This window comes from Macaca nemestrina, chromosome 10 (assembly GCF_043159975.1).
Source record: "Macaca nemestrina isolate mMacNem1 chromosome 10, mMacNem.hap1, whole genome shotgun sequence".
Lineage (NCBI taxonomy): Eukaryota > Metazoa > Chordata > Mammalia > Primates > Cercopithecidae > Macaca > Macaca nemestrina.
In genome coordinates this window covers 135,198,240-135,219,421 of record NC_092134.1, presented here as the reverse complement: position 1 = coordinate 135,219,421, position 21,182 = coordinate 135,198,240, and the positions used below count along the sequence as shown (strand labels likewise).

Genomic DNA, 21,182 nt, shown 5'->3' with positions numbered 1-21,182 from the left:
GTTTTAGTAGAAATGAGGTTGCACCATGTTGGCCAGGCTGATCCTGAACTCCTGACCTCAGGTGATTCACCTACCTCGGCCTCCCAAAGTGCTGGTATTACAGGCGTGAACCTCCGTACCTGGCCAGGTTTCTTGAATGTTGGGTTTGGGAATAGAAAGGACAATGGAAAACTTTAGACTTTTTTTTTGAGACAGAGTCTCACTCTGTCACCCAGGCTGGAGTGCAGTGTCACGATCTCAGCTCACTGCAACCTTCACTTCCCGGCTTCAAGTGATTCTCCTGCCTCAGCCCCCTGAGTAGCTGGGACTACAGATGCATGCCACCATGCTCAACTAATTTTTTGTATTTTTAGTACAGACGGGGTTTCACCATGTTAGCCAGGATGGTCTCGATCTCCTGACCTAATGATCTGCTCACCTCAGCCCTCCAAAGTGCTGGGATTACAGGCATGAGCCACTGCACCCGGCCACTTTAGACTATTTATGACCGTAAATGTTAGTGCTGGAATCCAACTCTAAAAACTTTATTCCTTTGGAAAACACACCTCCCTCCCACCTCAAAAAAACCCCCCAAACACACAAGATGGGCATGAGGTAATATTGAAAGACATGACAATATCATCATTCCTGATTTAAAAGTTGGAAACGTGGTGAACCTAGAAGTATTTATTGCTGGATTTGTCTTCAGGTTCTGTTGTCCAGTTTTCTAGTGCCCGACCTCGTCTGGGTTACTCCACAGCTACTTTTGCATTACAATGGCCTTGGTGAGACTGGCAGACGGGATTAATTGAGAATTCACAAGGGTGGGGGTGTGCCTGCCAGGAGGGGTGGGTCGAAGGGTGATAGAACTTTCTTTATAAATCTAGAGACTCCAGGCTTTTAACATTTTGCTGGACTGAGCTGGTTGCCTCCTGTTGCTGTGAAGGCGACTCACTTCATCCCAAATTCTTGATACTTTCGCTCCTGGAGGTCATATTTCTCTAAGATCTTCCAGAAAAAAGTCTTAAAGCCATCTTAGCCTTTTTTCCAGTCCACTTCTTAAATTTTTCCTACTCTTCTCCAATAATGACATGAGTGTGAATCCAGCTTGTCCATAAAACCTGCCTTGCTCCGAAGCATCCGACTGTAAAGACTGGTCACCTCCACCTGCGGTTTGTGGGTCTGAAGAAAACCATCCATCCTTGCAAATGTCTTCTGCTGAGATGCCTCACACAGAGACTGGTAAGAAAGAAATTTATCCTTGAAAGGCCAAGTTCCTTAAGAGAAAAGGGAAGTAGAGAGGGTTAAGGGATCATTTCCCTCTTGAGCATTAATACCCTATTACTATAAGCAAGTGGTTAATATCAACTAATCCTCTGGAGAAAAAACCCATTTCAATTGTAACTTGGTGGCACCTGCCCTTTTAACTGTGTCCCAGGTCTCAGGATTATGCACTGAGTTGAAGGACACAGAATTTGGCAGCTGAACAGTGCAGTAAATTTGAGAACCTACGGGCTTAGGCATGGTAGAAACAAAGTTAAATGAAGGTGATGCGTACACCTTCACATAGCACTGGACACACAGCTATAGAAGATGTTACTGCTAATTAACCAGAAGACCTAACATCATAGCTCAGGGACGAGCATGATGTTTTTGTTTTGCCAAAAATGGCATGGCAGATCACGATGAGATTTCTGTAATTAATATATAATTTGTGTAATTCTTTCTACGTCACTAACGGCTGGCTCTTCTCCATTCTCTGGGTTTGTGGATGTTACTGGGCAGCTCTGAGTTTGGGAGCACCTCCCATGTGTACTTCTCCTAAGTCCTGGGAAGTGTTGACCCAACTTTACCGTAAAGATAATTCCAGAAAGTTTAGTCTACTGACAGTAAAATAGAACGTAGCTAGAAGTCCAGTTTGCCTTCAAAACCTGTGCTAGTACTCGGGCTTCTGACTGGTAGCTGCAAGGGGTGGGGGATACTCGGGATACTCATTAAGCCACTACCACTTTTTTGAAAATCAATTTTTCAGTAGTTTTCAAAAACTTAAGAATGAACCAACTTTACCAAGAATGCCATTGGTAACACTGACACTGTAAAATAGCTTAAAAAGTGCATTTACATTATGACTAATGTTGCAAAGAGTAGGTTGTGGAAAAGGAGTAAGTAAACACGATTGCTATATTTGAGCCTTAGATTTGAATGTCACCCTGCTTTTCTCTTTTTGAGAATCAGGGACTCGCTCTGCCACCCAGGCTGGAGTGCAATGGTGTGATCATGGATCACTGCAGCCTCAACCCTGGGGTCAGTGATCCTCTTGCCTCAGCCTACCAAGTACTAGGAAGAGAGGCGTGCTTCACTGTGCCCAGCTAATTTAAAAATTCTTTTTGTAGAGATGGGGTCTCACTTGGTAGCCCAAGCTGGCCTCGAACTCCTGACCTCAAGTGCTTCTCCAGCTGGGATTACAGATATTGAGCCACTGCACCAGGCTATTCACTCAGTTTTTCTAAACTTCGTGTTAATGTTCTTGCCTTTATAATTTCAAATGTTAAAAATACAGTGCTGGGTTTGGGAATGAGCGTGTTTTCTTTAGCACACTTCAAGTGTCAGTTTGGATAGCTAGCTAATATTTAAGATTTCCCCCAATTCTAATCAATAGTTGACAACTTCCTTTGCTTTTCAGGTCTACTTGCAAGAAGCAGGAGACTGAATTTTTGCTGCTTTAGAGCTTTTTCATTTGTTCTGTGACTGCAAGGTAGAATTGAGAGTTGAACACTGGGGTCACCGCAGACCAAATACATATTTAAGTGACAACTGAAACTAGGTAGTATAGAAAATTAATTTCTAGTTACAAAATCAGTATATGCCAGGCCCTATGCTAGACCATTTTAATTGGTTACCTCATTTTAATAAACGAAGGAATAATTTTGGAGATGAGGTCAGAGGGCTGGTAAAGGAAAATCCTGGATTGAAACAGAAGCCTATCAAAATTCACATATCCTGCTGGTTCTAGCATTGAGAGCTGGGCAGTGAGTTGCTGGCTTTATTTTTTATTTTTTGAGACAACAGTCTCATTCTATTGCCCAGGCTGGAGCGCAGTGATGCAACATTGGCTCACTGCAACCCCCGTCTCTACGGTTCAAGTGATTCTCCTGCCTCAGCCTTCCTAGTAGCTGGGATTACAGGCTAGTGCCACCACTCCTGGCTAATTTTTGTAATTTGTCGTAGAGCTGGGATTTCACCATGTTGGCCATGCTGGTCTTGAACTCCTGACCTCAAGTGATCTGCCCGCCTCCACCTTCCAAAGTGCTGGGATTACAGGTGTGAGCCACCACGCCCAGCCAAGATACTGGTAATATAGGATCCCCAGATTCATGTCATTTAAAAAATCACTTAGGTGGCAATGAAGATCATAAACAGAAAGTGATTTAAGGTGAGATGCAATAGGCGGGAATTGGTGGATCTCCATTCTGACCGATTAACAGCCAGTGTGTGGGCTTTTGAGCATCAATTTAAAGCAAAAAGTGGTATCCCTGCTTAGCAATGATATTGGCCATGCCGTTACAGATCTCTCCCAACTCGGTCCACTATGTGCAAAATACCGATAACACTTCTTGGCTCAATACGGTAGAAAGCTTGCCGAAGTGTCCAGGGTTGGTTAAGAAGGTGCTTATCGGCCGGGCATGGTGGCTCACACTTGCAATCCTAGCACTTTGGGAGGCTGAGGTGAGCGGATTACCTGAGTTCAGGAGTTCAAGACCAGCCTGGGCAACACGGCGAAACCCCCATCTCAACTAAAATACAAAAAATTAGCCAGGCGTGGTGGCGTGCACCTATAGTCCCAGCTACTCGGGAGGCTGAGGCAAGAAAATTGCTTGAATCCTGGAGGCAGAGGTTCAGTGAGCTGAGATTGCACCAATGTACTCCAGTCTGAGCGACAGAGTGAGATTCTGTCTCAAAAAAAGAAAAAAAAAATGCTTATCATGGGCCGGGTGCGGTGGCTCACGCCTCTAATCCCAGCACTTTGGGAGGCCTAGGTGGGCAGATCACGAGGTCAGGAGTTCAAGACCAGCCAGGCCAACATAGTGAAACCGTGTCTCTACTAAAAATACAAGCAAATTAGCCAGATACGGTGGTGCGAGCCTGTAGTCTCAGCTACTCGGGAGGCTGAGGCAGGAGAATCGCTTGAACCTGGGAAGTGGAGGTTACAGCCAGCTGAGATTGCACCACTACACTCCAGCTTGGGCAACAGAGTGAGACTTTGTCTCAAAAAAAAAAAAAAAAAAGGTGCTATGGCCGGGTGCAGTGTCTTACGCCTGTAATCCCTGCACTTTGGGATGCCAAGGCGACTAGATCACTTGAGGTCAGGAGTTCAGGACTAGCCTGCCCAACATGGTGAAACCCTGTCTCTACTATGAGAATCTTTCTCTCTCTTTTTTTTTTGTTTTTTTTGAGACAGTTTTGCTGTTGTTGCCCAGGCTGGAGTGCAATGGCACGATCTCGGCTCACCGCAGCCTCCACCTCCCAGGTTCAAGCGATTCTCCTGCCTCAGCCTCCAGAGTAGCTGGGATTACAGGCATGTGTCACCACACCCGGCTAATTTTGTATTTTTAGTAGAGACGGGGTTTCTCCATGTTGCTTAGGCTGCTCTTGAACTCCTGACCTCAGGTGATCCACCTGCCTTGGCCTCCCAAAGTGCTGGAATTACAGGTGTGAGCCACCGCGCCTGGCGAGAATCTCTTGAACCTGGGAAGGGGAGGTTGCAGTGAGCCGAGATCACCGCACTGCACTCCAGCCTGGGCGTCAGAGCCAGACTTTGTCTCTAAATAAATAAATAAATAAGAAGGTGCTTATTACCTAGATCTCGGGTTGTGGGAATTATCAAAGTACTTTGAAAACAATTTTTTTACCAGGATATTTTAATATTTGAAGAAAGTTTTAGAGAAGAGCATCCTTTTATTTGTTCCCAACAGTCTCTCCTCTTCCTTCCTCCACGGATCTGCTTATTCAGGACAGCCCCGATTCTTCCACCAGTCCCGAAGGCAAACAATCCGCTTCTGCAGAGAATAGTGCCACAAAAAAGGAAGACAAGGTCCTGGTCAAGAAACAGAAGGCCAGAACTGTGTTCTCTTCCCCCCAGCTGTGTGTATTCAATGATAGATTTCAGAGACAGAAATACCTCAGCCTCCAGCAGATGCAAGAACTTTCCAACATCCTGAACCTCAGCTACAAACAGGTAGACTTGTTTTGTCATTGCAATAAGGTGAACAAAAATCAGACTAATTTGCATGGCTAAGATCTCTGTGGATGCACACAGATATGTGTGGTATGTGTTAGCACACCCTCTCTTGCAATAATTTAAGTATGAAGATGATGTATGTTACAGCTTAACCCTTCGCCTTTCACCTTAATAGAGTTTTTATTTTATTTTATATTTTATTTTATTTTATTTTATTTTGAGATGGAGTCTGGCTCTGTCATCCGGGCTGAATTGCTGTGGCACTATCTGGGCTCACTGCCTCAGCCTCCCAAGTAGCTGGGATTACATGGTCCTGCCACCACGCCCAGTTGATTTTTGTATTTTAGTAGAGACAGGGTTTCACCATGTTGGCCAGACTGGTCTCAAACTCCTAACCTGAGGTGATCTGCCTCCCTTGCCCTCCCAAAGTGCTGGGATTACAGGCATGAGCCACCATGCCTGACTTCAACAGTTTTTTAAAAAAATGAGCAACGCCTCCCAATCCCAAACAATAGGAATATATCTTCATCACACCAATTTGTACTTTTATTTCTTATCCTTGAGGTTAGATTCTAAGCCCTAAATATATCCAAACTAGTATTAGATCCAGTTATCTATAGCCAGAGACAGCTTCTATCAAGTTGTCCTTAGCAGCCAAGGTTTTTAAAATGTCTTTTCTCAGGGAAGATCCAATAGGAAAAAAGAAAGAAACCTCTCTGATTAGGCTCCAACCATTACCCCACCCTTCATCAAACTGACTGGATAGGCATAATGGAACCCAGAACATGTGGTTTCCAAACGAGAAACATCCTATCAGGGAGGGGAGGAGGGGAGAGGAAGGTTCAGCCAGTGCCCAGACTGAAATTGAGTAATTATCAATTTCACTCATCTTCACACATCTTCAGGTTGCATGTTCGTGGAGTAGTTTAGGAGTAAATCCACAGTTTGTGGAGTACTCAAATACCTAGTCGTCTGCTGTATTACATTAAGGCCTTCCCCAGCAGCTTCCAGGGCAGCCTCCAAGTCACTGGCAGGAGAATTTGGCTGGAACTGCAAGCAGGACTGCAGAGATTCCTCTCCACAGTTAGAGAAGGGACTGTTCCAGGCCTGATTGTTCCAGGACTGGGTGCACCAGGTCTGAGCGTTCCAGGAGTGGCTGCTCCAGGACTGGATGTTCTGGGTCTGGTTGCTCCAGGATGAATTGTTCCAGGTCTGGTTGCTCCACATTGGAAGGTTCTTCACCTCTTTCTTTCATTATATATCTATTATGTGAATGTGATATAACTTAACCAGTTTCTTTTCTTGCACAGACCAATATTGTGAAAATCTTTCCAACATTCCCTTTATCAAAAAGAATTATGGACTGGGCACGGTGGTTCACACCTGTAATCCTAGCACTTTGGGAGGCCAAGGCAGGCAGATCACCTGAGGTCAGGAGTTCAAAACCAGCCTGGCCAACATGATGAAACCCCCGTCTCTACTAAAAATACAAAAAATTGCTCGGCGTGGTGGTGGCTGCCTGTAATCCCAACTACTCAGGAGGCTGAGGCAGGAGAATTGTTTGAACCCAGGAGGCGGAGGTTGCAGTGAGCCGAGATCTTGCCACTGCACTCTAGCCTGGGCAAAAGGGCAAGACTCCGTCTCAAAAAAAAAAAAAAAGACGTAACTCCACTTTTCAGGTTAGGACAATTCCTAACTTACACTGGTTCTCATTAAAATAAAAACTGTCTCTTCTTTTTCCTTTTTTTCTTTCTGCCAGCAGCCTCCAGTTTCTTTTGTTTTTAACCTTTATTTTTTTATCGAAAATGGTCATTTCTCTTTTTTCTTCTTTTTTTAAAGACAGTCTTTCTCTGTTGCCCAGGCTGGAATGCAGCTGTGCAATCTCGGCTCACTGCACCCTCCACCTCCAAGGTGCAAGTGATCCTTCCATCTCTGTGCCTGAGTAACTGGGACCACAGGCACACACCATTATGCCTGGCTAATTTTTTTTTTTTGAGAGGGAGTCTGGCTTTGTCGCCCAGACTGGAGTGCAGTGGCGTGATCTCGGCTCACTGCAAGCTCCGCCTCCCGGGTTCAGGCCATTATCTTGCCTCAGCCTCCTGAGTAGCTGGGACTACAGGCGCCCGCCACCACGCCTGGCTAATTTTTTTTTTTTTTGTATAATTAGTAGAGACAGAGTTTCACCGAGTTAGCCAGGATGGTCTCGATCTCCTGACCTCGTGATCCGCCCGCGTCGGCCTCCCAAAGTGCTGGGATTACAGGCGTGAGCCACCAAGTATGCCGGACTAATTTTTTAAATTTTTGTAGAGACCGGGTTTCACCATTTTGGTGAGGCTGGCCCGAACTCCTAGGCTTAAGCAATTCGCCCAGCTTGGCTTCTCGAAGTGTTAGGATTACAGGTGTGAGACATGGCGCCTCGCCAGGAATAAAAGTTAGTGATATTCTTTGATTCAAGGAACATCTGTATTACTAATATTTTGTAATTTCTGTCACTTTTTCCTGCAGGTGAAGACCTGGTTCCAGAACCAGAGAATGAAATCTAAGAGGTGGCAGAGAAACAACTGGCCAAAGAATAGCAATGGTGTGACTCAGGTAACAGGAAACTTTATTCTGTTCTTTCCCTTCAGTGATCTTTCAATCTTGTCCATCCCTGAAACACACAACTCCAGTCACAGACAGTGCTGGTTGTCTTTGTACCCTTTCCGTTAATCCCTCCCTCTCTTTCAGAAGGCCTCAGCACCTACCTACCCCAGCCTCTACTCTTCCTGCCACCAGGGATGCCTGGTAAACCCGACTGGGAACCTTCCAATGTGGAGCAACCAGACCTGGAACAATTCATCCTGGAGCAACCAGACCCAGAACATCCAGTCCTGGAGCAACCACTCCTGGAACGCTCAGACCTGGTGCACCCAGTCCTGGAATAATCAGGCCTGGAACAGTCCCTTCTCTAACTGTGGAGAGGAATCTCTGCAGTCCTGCTTGCAGTTCCAGCCAAATTCTCCTGCCAGTGACTTGGAGGCTGCCCTGGAAGCTGCTGGGGAAGGCCTTAATGTGATACAGCAGACGACTAGGTATTTGAGTACTCCACAAACTGTGGATTTACTCCTAAACTACTCCACGAACATGCAACCTGAAGATGTGTGAAGATGAGTGAAAATGATATTACTCAATTTCAGTCTGGGCACTGGCTGAACCTTCCTTTTCCCTCCTCCCCTCCCTGATAGGATTTTTCTTGTTTGGAAACCACGTGTTCCGGTTTCCATTATGCCTATCCAGTCAGTTTGATGGAGGGTGGAGTATGGTTGGAGCCTAATCAGAGAGGTTTTTTTCTTTTTTTTTTCCTATTGGATCTTCCTGGAGAAAAGGCATTTTAATAACCTTGGCTGCTAAAGACTACTTGATACTAGCTGTCTCTGGCTATAGATAACTAGATCTAATACTAGTTTGGGTACCTTTAGGGTTTAGAATCTAACCTCAAGAATAAGGAAAAAAATAAGAATAAGAAATAGAAGTACAAATTGGTGTGATGAAAATATATTCCTATTGTTTGGAATTGGGAGGCTTTGCTTATTTTTTAAAAAACTCTACTGAGGCCGGGCGCGGTGGCTCATTCCTGTAATCCCAGCTATTTGGGAGGCCAAGGGAGGCAGATCACCTCCGGTTAGGAGTTCGAGACCAGTCTGGCCAACATGGTGAAACCTTGTCTCTACTAAAATACGAAGACTAGCTGGGCGTGGTGGCAGGCACCTGTAATCCCAGCTACTCAGGAGGCTGAGCCCAGATGGTGCCACAGCAATCCAGCCTGGATAACAGAGCCAGACTCCATGTCAAAATAAAATAAAATAAAATAAAATAAAATAAAATAAAATAAAATAAAATAAAAACCTTATTGAGGCGAAGGGTGAAGGGTTAAGCTGTAACATACTTCATTGATTTCCTCAGCCCTTTTTGGCTCTGTTTTACTATAGCCCCTATTTTGTTGATTATGCTAATATTTGTGGAAGAGGTCTTGTGTTTGCTGCATTATGACATCAGTACTACTTTGGCTGGTTTAAGCACTAATGAATAAAACAACCATTTTTCCTTTAGTTGACTTTGGCCTGAATTCTCCTAGTGTTTCAATCAGTAAAAATACAGCTTAAACAAAAATCTTTGTTAAGTTTTTGGTTGGGGTGAGGGAGTAAATTAGCTGAGAAGACGGCTATCTTAGAAGTAAATAGAAAAAGCTGAATGTGGAGGCCCATGGTAGTCCCAGCTACTTGGGAGGCAGGAATATCGCTTGAGTCCTGGAGGGCTCACTCCAGCCTGGGCAGCAGTGAGTCCCCTGCCTCAAAAAATGGATAGAATTGAGTAAGTGACTGGGCAAGGTGGCTCATGCCTATAATCCCAGCACTTTGGGAGGCTGAGCTGGGTGGATCACACGAGGTCAGGAGTTCGAGACCAGCCTGGCCAACATGGCAAAACACCGTCTCTACTAAAAATACAACAATTTGTTGCAGGAGGTTGCAGTGAGCTGAGATCACAACAGATTGAGATTCCTGACTTTGAGTGATCTGCCTGCCATGGCCTCCCAAAGTGCTGGGATTACAGGTGTGAGCCACTGCACTCCACCTTTTTTGTTTTTTAAGATGGTGTGTCACTAACATTTTAATAAAATTATTGATTCTTACAAAGGACAGATAATGAAGCTCTAATAAATTTGAGGAAATATTAAATGGTAATTCAGAGCCTAGAAATTTTGGAAAAAAATTTGAAAAAAAAATAGAAATATCTTCTCTTTGCTTCAGATTGTTCAGCTACAAAACATGGGAGTAGTTTATATTTCTATTATCCTGATGAGAAATCTGATGTGGCAGATACCACCCTCCAGCTGCTGAAAGGATAATCTTTTTTTTTTTTTTGAGACGGAGTTTCACTCTGTTGCCAGGCTGGAGTGCAGTGGTGCAATCTCGGCTCACTGCAAGCTCCGCCTCCCGGGTTCACGCCATTTTCCTGCCTCAGCCTCCTGAGTAGCTGGGACTACAGGCGCCGGCCACCTCGCCTGGCTAATTTTTTGTATTTTTGGTACAGACGAGGTTTCACCATGGTCTCGATCTCCTGACCTTGTAATCCACCTGCCTCTGCCTCCAAAAGTGCTGGGATTACAGGCATGAGCCACTGCCCCCGGCCGAAAGGATAACCTTGAGTAGATAATGGAGCCAGTTTTACTGACCTAATGAGCACAGGAATTGTTCAGGGACCCGGTGGGAGTTAACACGTGTGTGATGGCTGTGTGGGCAGCACTGATGGAATCTACAAGGCCTTCCCTGGTTTGGGGGATATTAAGTATGACTGTAGGGTTACTGAGAGGCTGAGGAAAGATACCTGGCTTGAGGTCTGAGATCTGAGAGAGGGAAGATTTTGAGTTGCACATAGGCTTGAAGCATCTCTTATGATGAAAGCATCAAGCTGGGGGCTGAAGAAAGGAAGTGAGAGATGAGCGAAAAAAAAAGAGATTGGTGTCTGGTTTTCACTGTTTAATTTGCTTTTGGAAATTAACTATTAGTGGAAATAACGACTTGTTTTCTATATCCAATAGGTCAATATTCAAGTTGAGGTGAAGACCTAGGGAAGAAGGTAGTAAAACCCACAGTCACCAAGAAACCAAAGAAAGGCTGTGTGCAGCAGTTGACACCTGCAATCCCAGCACTTCGGGAGACTGAGGTAGGCGGATCACTTGAGGTCAGGAGTTCAAGACCAGCCTGGCCAAACATGGCAAAACCCCATTTCTGCTAAAAATACAAAAATTAGCCGGATGTGGTAGCTCACACCTGTAATCTCAGCTACTTAGGAGGCAAAGGCAGGAGAATCACTTAAACTCTGGAGGTGGAAATGGCAGTTAGCCGAAATGGCACCACTGCACTCCAGCCTGGTGGAGAGTGAGACTCCTTAGAAAAAGAAAAAAGAAACCAAAGAAAATCTTGATTTTCTTTCTTTATTATTATTATTATTTTTCTGAGATGGACTATTGTTCTGTCACCCAGGCTGGAGTGCAGTGGCACGATCTTGGCTCACTGCAACCTCCACCTCCCGGGTTCCAGGGATTCTCCTGCCTCAGCCTCCTGAGTAGCTGAGATTACAGGCGCGTGCCACCAGGCCTGGCTAATTTTTGTATTTTTGGTGGAGACAGGGTTTCACCATGTTGGCCAGGATGGACTCCATCTCTTGACCTAGTGATCTGCCCACCTCAGCCTCCCAAGGTGCTGCGATTACAGGCGTGAGCCACCACGCTCTGCCCCGATTTTCTTTTTTTTGAAGAATCTTGGCTTTTGGTTGCAAGTCCAAAATAAATTTGCTCTTAAAAACGAATTTAAGCAATAGAAAAATATATGATGAAGTTGATCTAGTAATTACACCTACTCAGATATAAACGCTAAATAATTCAGCATATGTTCTTACAGATTTTCTTTTTTTTTTTTTTTTTTTTTGAGACGGCGTCTCGCTCTGTCACCCAGGCTGGAGTGCAGTGGCAGGATCTCGGCTCACTGCAAGCTCCACCTCCCGGGTTTACGCCATTCTCCTGCCTTAGCCTCCCGAGTAGCTGGGACTACAGGCGCCGGCCACCTCGCCTGGCTAGGTTTTTTTTGTATTTTTTTAGTAGAGACGGTGTTTCACCGCTTTAGCCAGGATGGTCTCGATCTCCTGACCTCGTGATCCGCCCATCTCGGCCTCCCAAAGTGCTGGGATTACAGGCTTGAGCCACCGCGCCCGGCCTTCTTACAGATTTTCAAAGATATTTTAGTACATATAGTGTAGATGTTAATGGGTGGTTTTGTAAATTATAACACTATTATATTTTCTGGGGGTTTTTTTGAGATGGAGTTTCACACTTGTTGCCCAGTGTAATGGCGCAGTCTTGGCTCACTCCAACCTCCGTCTCCCAGGTTCAAGCGATTTTCCTGACTCAGCCTCTGGAAAGCTGGGATTATAGACATGCGCCACCATGCCCAGATAATACTGTATTTTTAGTAGACACGGAGTTTCTCTGGATAATACTGTGTTTTTAGTAGACATGGAGCTTCTCCATGTTGGTCAGGCTGGTCTCAAACTCCCGACCTCAGGTGATCTGCCTGCCTTGGCCTCCCAAAGTGCTAGGATTATAGGCGTGAGCCACTGCACCCGGCCTTCTTTTTTTTTCTTTTTTTTTTTTGAGACGACGTTTTCCTCTGTCGCCCAGATGGCTGGAGTGTACTGTGCGATCTCATCTCACTGTAACCTTCGCATCCCCGGTTGAAGCCAATTCTCCTGCCTGAGCCTCCCAAGTAGCTGGGATTATTGGTGCCCACCACCACGCCCGGCTAATTTTTGTAATTTTAGTAGACACAAGGTTTCACCATGTTGGCCTGGCTGGTCTTGAACTCCTGACCTCAGGTGATCCACCCACTTCAGCCTCCCAAAGCACTGGGATTACAGGTGTGAACCACCATACCCAGCCTGACTAGTCTATAAAAAAAAAAAAAAAAACTTACAGAGCTTTAGAGTCTTAACACACAAATGGTAACCTCAGAGTATAGCTTACAGTTCAAGTGAAGGACAGTTTATTTTCTATTTATGTATTTATTTATTTTGTGAAGTGCAGTTTATAAATATTTTCTATGTAATTGTGTGCTGTGTAAATCTAAAGTACTCTTAAAGGTATTTACCTCCAAATTGGAACTCACTTTATTTTTCACTGTTCTTTTTGTCTTTTTTTTAGAGACAGAGTCTTGCTCTGTCACCCAGGCTGGAGTGCAGTGGTAGGATCTTGGCTCACTGCAAACTCTGCCTCCCAGGTTCAAGTGATTCTCCTGTCTCAGCCTCCAGAGTAGTTGGGATTACAGGCACATGCCACCACACCCAGCTAATGTTTGTATTTATTTATTTATTTATTTATTTATTTATTATTTTTTGGAACAGAGTCTCACTCTGTTGCCCAGGCTGGAGTGCAGTGGCACCATCTTGGCTTACTGCAACCTCTGCTTCTCAGGTTCAAGCGATTCTCCTCCTGCCTCAGCCTCTCAAATATCTGGGATTACAGTCATGTGCCACCACGCCCAGCTAATGTTTGTATTTTTGGTAGACACGGGGTTTCTTCATGTTGGCCAGGCTGGTCTCAAACACTTGACTTCAGGTGATCCGCCCACCTTGGCCTCCCAAAGGACTGGGATTACAGGTGTGAGCCAATGCACCCGGCCTGTTTTTCATCATTCTTTTGGAAGACGTGAGTGACATAAGAGACAGAGTAGGCCTGCTGTGGTGGCTCACGCCTGTAATCCCAGCACTTTAGGAGGCTGAGGCAGGTGGATCACCTGAGGTCAGGAGTTGGGGAGCAGCCTGGCCAACATGGCGAAACCCCATCTCTACTAAAAGTACAAAAATTAGCTGGGAGTGGTGGCAGGTGCGTATAATTCCAGCTGCTCAGAAAGCTGAGGAAGAAGAATCTCTTGAACCCAGGAGGCAGAGGTTTCAGTGAGCCGAGATTGTGCCACTGCACTCCATCCTGGGTGACAAAGCAGGACTCTGTCTCAAAAAAAAAATAAAAAGAGACAGATTATTCTGACCTATAGAACTGTAAGAAAAAAAAGGAAAAAACATGTTTTTTTAAAAAAGACATAATAAAAAGACGTTGCTAAGTTAAGAATAATGATCATCTCTCTTATCCTGGCAAAGACTGATGTGGCCAGGAGTGGTGGGTCATGCTTGTAACCCCAGAACTTTGGGAGGCCGAGACAGGTGGATCACAAGGTCAGGAGTCTGAGACCAGCCTGATCAACATGGTGAAACCCCATCTCTACTAAAAATACAAAAATTAGCTGGGTATGGTGGGCAGGTGCCTGTAATCCCAGCCACTCAGGAGGCTGAAGCAAGAGAACTGCTTGAACCCGGGAGGCAGAGGTTGCAGTGAGCTGGGTGACAGAGGGAGACTCCAACTCAAAAACAAACAAACAAAACTGATATGGCAGATACTTAAAACATAGTCTTTTTCCCCCGATAGAGGGACAGCAACTCTGAATAAAAAGGAGTCATTTTTATTGTCCTAGTGAGATAGGAATTGACCAGGAAGCAACTGAGCAGGATCCGTGTGTGACAGTTGTGTGGATGGCACTGAAGGAACCTACAGAGGCTTACATAGCTTGAGGGCTAAGTATGGTTGCTGGCCTGGCGCAGGGGCTCACAACTGCAATCCCAGCACTTTTGCAGGCCAAGGTGGGAGGATCCCTTGAGCCCAGGAGTTCGAGACCAACCTAGGCAACATAGTGAGAGCCTGTTTCTACAAAAAATAGAAAAAAAAAAAATTAGCGTGTGATCCCAGCAACTAGGGAGGCTGAAGTGGGAGGATCTGTTGGACCCAGAAGGTCAAAGTAGCAGTGAGCAATGATCGTGCCACTACACTCCAGCCTGAGCAACACAGCAAAATGTTGTCTCAAAACAAAAGAAAAGTATGACTGTAGGATTAGTGAAAGGCTGAGAAAGGATGAGACTGAAGAAATGAGATTTGGGGATGGGCTCAGTGGCTCACACCTGTAATCGCAGCACTTTGGGAGGCCAAGACGGGCAGATCACGAGGTCGGGAGTTCAAGACCAGCATGGCCAGTATGGTGAAACCCCGTCTCTACTAAAAAAACAAAAATTAGCCTGGTGTGGTGCGCGCCTGTAGTCGTAGCCTCTCAGGAGGCTGAGCAGGTGAATCGCTTGAACCCGGGAGGCAGAGGTTGCAGTGAGCTGAGATTGCGCCACTGCACTCCAGCCTGAGTGACAGAGTGAGACTCTGTCTTAAAAAAACAAACAAAACAAAACAAAAAAACCAAAATGAGATTTGGGATGTAGGAGAGGCTAAGAATTAGGAGATTCGATTTACAGAAAGGACATAGATTGTATGGCTAATGTGGTGTGATGCACGTTGGCTGTATTGCCTGAAAATGTTCACCTTGACTATGGAAGAAAAAACAAATGAAATTTGTATAACTCATAAGACATACTAATTATACATAATTGATAAATGGTAAGACAGACTAGATTTAGCTAAGCAGAGCACATGTACACAGAACACAAAAAGGGTGGAAGAAGCAAGAGGAACCTAATACTGTTATTTAGCCTAATGCAAAATATCCTATGGTTACCAGAGGGCATACAACAGGGTAACTCTTGAACTGGCCACCATTGAAGACACCCACTCCAGCCTTACATGTATGCTGCCCAAAAAATGCAAATAAATTTCAAAGCTGCTCAGTGAGGCCGGGCCTGGTGGCTCAAGCCTGTAATGCTAGCAGTTTGGGAGGCTGAGGCAGACAGATCACAAGGTCAGGAGTTCAAGACCAGCCTGGCCAATATGGTGAAACCCCGTCTCTACTAAAAACACAAAAATTAGCCAGATGTGGTGGCGTGCGCCTGTAGTCCCAGCTACTCGGGATGCTGAAGCAGAAGAATGGCTTGAACCCAGAAGGAGGAGGTTGCAGTGGACCAAGATCATGCCACTGCATTCCAGCCTGGGCGACAGAGTGTGACTCCACCTCAAAAATAACAACAACAAAACCAAAAAACTGCTTAATTAGCCAAGGAGAACTATTTCGGGGCCAGGAATACCTACCCCTTTGTCCCTCTGATAAGAGCACATTCACACCCATGTTCCAGGTACATCTGTTCTGCAGATCCCTGGCCCTAAATGAATCTCAACTTCTCACCCTTGGTTCTTGTCCTTAGCTCTCGTGACTACACCAGTGTATCAGAGGACATATAAACACTGCTACCCTTTCTACTCTGCATGCACCTTATCCTAAATAGATTAACATATCCCATCTTTTTTGACTGTGTTTTGTGCCATGTATTTAATTGATTTAATATGCTTCTAGCATCTCAATTTGATCGGTGAGCTTTTCTGTTTCTTAATAGCTTGCTTGTTAGCGTCATCGGAGGTAGTGCTACTATTCATTACATTGAAGTGATTTTCCAGGTGCTTAACCTTACAAAATTCTCAAGGACGTTTTATTTGAGGACCACAGAGTTTATACCAACTATCCAGAAGCCAGGAACACTTAAGGAGAGACTCACCACCAGCAGCTTCTTTTCAGTCAAGTTTCACTTCAACCTCACACCCAGGAATTCCTACATTCAAATTCCCTACATTTCAGTATCCTTAGTCAAACTAACTTCCTGTGCCAGAAGCTTTTGTCTGTCCCAGTGACTTCTTTAACAAATACCCTTCATCTCCCCCTTGAGTCAAAGCCCATGGGGGCCCCAGAAGGTGTGCAATATTTACCAAGGGTCCTCCCCCATTTTCCTGCCTCTATCTGGCAGTTGTTTGCCTTTACTTTCAGGTTTGTAGTCACAGCCTGTTTTTTTTTCCTGTAGACACACCAGGTTTTCTGAATGGTAGGATTATTTAGAGTAGAATTAACATTGTCCTTCACCCTGAGAAATGGGTGCTTGAAATTCACTAATCAAAGCCTGCATTCCTACCACTTCTGAGCTTTGAATTTATATTATGAAATTCACAAAACCCAGGCAAATTCAATCCATGCTTCTCTCCTTCAGGTACAAACTGAAATGGAAATGGAATCTGAAAAATCAAGAAAATGAATTTTAAAAACTAAAATATGGTAAAGTTACTACAATATAATGTTGGAAGTAACACACACCTCCTTTTGGGAAAAGAACAAAGAAAGCAAAATTTTCTAGGGGAAAGGAAGAGATGTAAAAAGGAGAGCCTGACACGTGAACTTACAATTTCCTTTTTACTTAATCTTCTATTATTACATTTGTTTATATATTTGGTGATCCTGTGACCCACAAAGGATAAGTTGAAAAGCCTTAAATTAGGTTGGCACATCTCCAAGTTCTTTTTTTTTTTTTTTTTTTTTGAGACGGAGTCTTGCTCTGTAGCCCAGGCTGGAGTGCAGTGGCCAGATCTCAGCTCACTGCAAGCTCCGCCTCCCGGGTTGACGCCATTCTCTGGCCTCAGCCTCCAGAGTAGCTGGGACTACAGGCGCCCGCCACCTCGCCCGGCTAGTTTTTTGTATTTCTTAGTAGAGACGGGGTTTCACCGTGTTAGCCAGGATGGTCTCGATCTCCTGACCTCGTGATCCGCCTGTCTCGGCCTCCCAAAGTGCTGGGATTACAGGCCACCGCGCCCGGCCTCCAAGTTCTTATTGGCAACTTTTCAAGCCTCTTCTTGAGGTGTCTTAGGTATTGTGAATTTTGCTTTAATGTTTATTTGCTGTTCTTTCACCTTCTTAGGCATTAAGTTTTTGGACCATAAACACAACATAGAGCTTACGTTTTTTATCTTTTAATCACTTGGCTAACGGTAGTTAGTGATTAGTTCTCATTTAGCCATGAAGTGTGCAGGAACATAAAGAATGGCATCTTTTAATTTTTAAAAACATGTCGGCTGGGCCATGCCTGTAATCCCAGCACTTTGGGAGGCCAAGGCGGGTGGATCATAAGGTCAGGAGTTCAAGACCAGTCTGGCCAAAATGGTGAAACCCTGTCTCTACTAAAAATACAAAAGATTAGCAGGAAGTGGTGGTGGGCGCCCGTAATCCCAGCTACTTGGGAGGCTGAGGCAGAAGAATTGCTTGAACCCAGGAGGCGCAGGTTGCAGTGAGCCCAGATCGCACCACTGTACTCCAGCCTGGGCGACAGAGGGAGACTGTCTAAATATATATATCTCCAGGCATGGTGGCTCATGCCAGTAATCCCAGCACTTTGGGAGGCCGATGAGGGCAGATCACCTGAGGTCAGGAGTTCACGACCAGCTTGACCAACATGGAGAAACCTGGGGACAGGGGACGGAGGGTAATGCCAGGAATGGGGATGGAGGGTAACACCAGGGACAGGGGATGGAGGGATAGAGGGTAACACCACTTCTCCAGGTGCCTTTGGGGGATGCTGCCGCCTCTGGAACCCCAGAGTGAAGTCAACAGGATTCTGTCCCCAGGAGCCCCAGAGCCTGGCAGCTGGGATTGGCGCAGTATGAACTACCGTTCACTGGCTCTGCACCCTGGTTTCCCATCTGGACAGTGGGACCCTGAGTGTCCCCGTCACAGCTGCGCCTGGAGCCCTGGACTCCAGTGTGTCCTAGGCACTCGTTAGCGTTTCTTTTGTCGTGGTCCACGGACAAAGTGGCTCTTTCTTTCTGTGTTCACAGCCCTCCTGCTCACTTTACCTTCTGGGAACACTTTTTAACATAACTTCGTATGTGGGGAGGACTCGAGTGATTAATCGAATGTTTCATCAGGTGCGGTTCTTCTGTTTCCCAGTTTTGACACAACATTTGGTGAAATTTCCAGGGACTCCTGTGGTCAGCCTCAGGGGTTCACTCTGTCACTTTCTAATGCAGTATTCTTTGGCAGTCTTTTAAATTAAGCACCGTCATTTCAAAATAAGTTTTATAATATGCAGTTTCAGGTTAATTCTTTACCTTTGTGTCTCAAGCAGTGGCTCCCCACCTGTGAGTAGCCAGAAAGGTTCACGCAGTTTTCCAGGGCGGCCTTTGCATTTACTGGAACTATTAAGAGCTCGTTCGGGCTTCGGCCATGATTGACACGCAGTGGGCATGAGGCCGTGCGTGGCTTAGCGTCTTCTGTAGGCTTAGAGGTCACTTTCTGTTCTTCCCCAAGCCTGCTCTGCTGTGGCGAGTGTTCACTGCGGGCGACGGTCACACTGTCTGGCACAGGCCACCGAGGCCACAGGGCAGACTCCACGTAGCGGAGCCTGTAGAATGGCAGAGCCCGGCCTCCTCCCCGCCCTTCACAGGGAGCAGAAAGCCCAAGCCTGTGATCAGAGTTGTGCTAGCCCAGAAAGCCTCCGAACAGGTTTAATTGAGGAATCGGCTCCTGCCAACTGCCCATGTTTAGGATGTGTTTGAGTTTTTGTGATTTTTCCTGCACTGAAGCTACTGGGCTGGCTCTGAGTCACTGTCAGGGGACTTCACGTTGCCCCCCACGGGAAGCCCCGGGGGAGGTGGGCCGCACAGAGTCTTGAGGCGGTGATAATGAAGGGCTTGTTGCCTCTTGGGACAGCGAGTTCAAGCTCTTTGTAATTGTCAACGTAAATAGTGACTCGCTAAGGACACGGCTGTAATTCAGGGTGGCATGGTTGATTGTCATCGTTGATATCAGGTACCTGCCTGTAAAATGACGGTACCCCCTAGTGCGGCTCCAGGAGGGCAGCTCCTGCCAAACACACGTGCTCCTGGGCCCCTGCAGCCAAGGTCCTGCTGCCAGCCAGGCCTGCAGGTGTGGGTGCAGCGGGGTCTTCATGGTACTGAGCGCCTCCCTAGTTTGCTTGTGGGGCCCAGCCCTCCGTCCCTCCCGGTCCCCAGTGCGGCTCCTCCCTGGGTTCTCCCAGCCTTGTGCACACCTCCGTCTTCACAGCTTCCCTTGTTTTCTCCTGGGTGCCCCAGGTGGGCGCCTGGGCAGGATTCGTGTGTTCATCGAGTTCTCTCCAGGCTTCCCTGGCTGGTAGTTCAGCAGGTCCCTTCAGATGAGTCAGCCAGCTGTGTGCCTGCATGTTCAGGATACTTGTCAGGGGCCTTCCTCAGGTCAGAGCAAGACCCACGCTCAGCTCCTCCCTGGGACTTTGGAGCCCGCCCTGGAGAGACGCCAGCCACCTCCAGAGGGGCCGCCCGGGTCCCCACGAGCTGTTCGGAGTGACTTATGAGCCACTCGAGGCCCCACTTTGTGTTCCTACACCCCACAAAGCCACTTGAAGCACCAGGTTCTGGTGCAGTGTGCCTCTTGAGTGTGGCACACAAGCCTGGACGGGGATCTGAGCCGGCGCTGCCTTCCTCAGGCTGCGCTTGTGTTTTGGGGCCCCTGGAGCACTCGTGGCTGTGATTCCCGCCACTGTCTGGGCTCCCCTAGACGGTCTCACCCGCAGCCTGAGGGCCACATCTGCAGCCACTGAGGAGCCGGCAGGTCCAGCGTTGGTCCCACTCAGTCCTTCTCGACTTTGGTGACAGAGGAGACAGCAAAACTTCAGCTGGGAGCCCCAGGTCTTCTCTGCTTGGGGCCCTGGGACTGAGACAGCACAGATCCTGCCATCCACTGCTGGGGGCCCCGCTGTGCGCCTCCTTCCTCTGGTCAGGGGCCGCGCCCTTGAGCTGCGCGGCTCCGGGTCCTCACACTCAGGGGCTCGGGGCGGGTCCTGGATGCAGAGAGAAGGAGAAGGGCGGCGGTTTGAGCCCAACTGTGTTGCCTTCATCTTCTGCCTCTTGTCCCTAAATACATTTACAAAGTTTTCCAGATGAAAACTCAGAAGGGATTTTTAATGGCTGGAATATGTGAATTCCATGGAAGCCAATCTGTCCACCTGTTTCACCCACCTCGCTTCTCCCCATTGGGGCTGATTTTGGCAGCGTCCATAGGGGCAGGGAGGAAAGGGGTGGTGGCCAGCCCTCAGCCCTGCGTCCCTCCCCTCCTCCCCTCAGCGCCACAGCATTTCAGTGTCATCCCCTTCCCTGCAGACGTCCTCATGAAAACCAAGTGCGGCTGGAGGGTGACGCCTGTGCCCGATCCCGTGACCTTCCCGGCCAGCCCTGCTGCAGCGGCCCCTCGGCAAGCATCTGCCTGGTGCTCCTCCGTGCCCCTCCCATCACCTGACGCTCCTGCTCCCGAATCTTCACGCCTGTGCTCCGTGCAGCCACCTCACGGGCTCCCTGGGAACGGAGACAGTGTCTCAGGCCGGTCAGAATGCTCTTCTCTGTCCACGGAATAGTCCAACACAGAATCATTCCTCTGTGATTATTTATGCTTTGTTATGTAGAACTGGAATAAAGAAAATGTGAATCTAGACATTACAGCCATCAGGTTGAAGCTAGGTAATTGCATTAGGGAATTAAATGAAAGCATTTGAGCTTCTCGAGTTCTAATTCCACATCTTTGTATCCCCATCACCCCATACCCAGTGTCTAACACAGCTCTTGGTCTAGGAGTTTCTTGATAAA

General features: G+C 46.7%; 1 protein-coding gene across 1 annotated transcript; it reads left to right on the top strand.

Moving 5' to 3' along the window:
- The first annotated feature begins 314 nt into the window (after nucleotides 1-314).
- Nucleotides 315-9,448, top strand: LOC105463757 (homeobox protein NANOG-like). Its single transcript, XM_011711030.2, has 4 exons — nucleotides 315-1,221; nucleotides 4,953-5,215; nucleotides 7,724-7,810; nucleotides 7,946-9,448. The coding sequence occupies exons 1-4, from the start codon at nucleotides 1,188-1,190 to the stop codon at nucleotides 8,360-8,362; spliced, it is 801 nt and encodes a 266-aa protein (XP_011709332.2). The 5' UTR covers nucleotides 315-1,187; the 3' UTR covers nucleotides 8,363-9,448.
- Nucleotides 9,449-21,182: the final 11,734 nt, after the last annotated feature.

Excerpts from the sequence above, each read along its gene's own strand:
- LOC105463757 (XM_011711030.2), top strand. The coding sequence starts at position 1,188 with ATGTCTTCTGCTGAGATGCCTCACACAGAGACTG. Across the intron at positions 1,222-4,952 it reads GATGCCTCACACAGAGACTG|TCTCTCCTCTTCCTTCCTCC; the intron begins GTAAGAAAGAAA and ends TGTTCCCAACAG. Across the intron at positions 5,216-7,723 it reads TGAACCTCAGCTACAAACAG|GTGAAGACCTGGTTCCAGAA; the intron begins GTAGACTTGTTT and ends TTTTTCCTGCAG.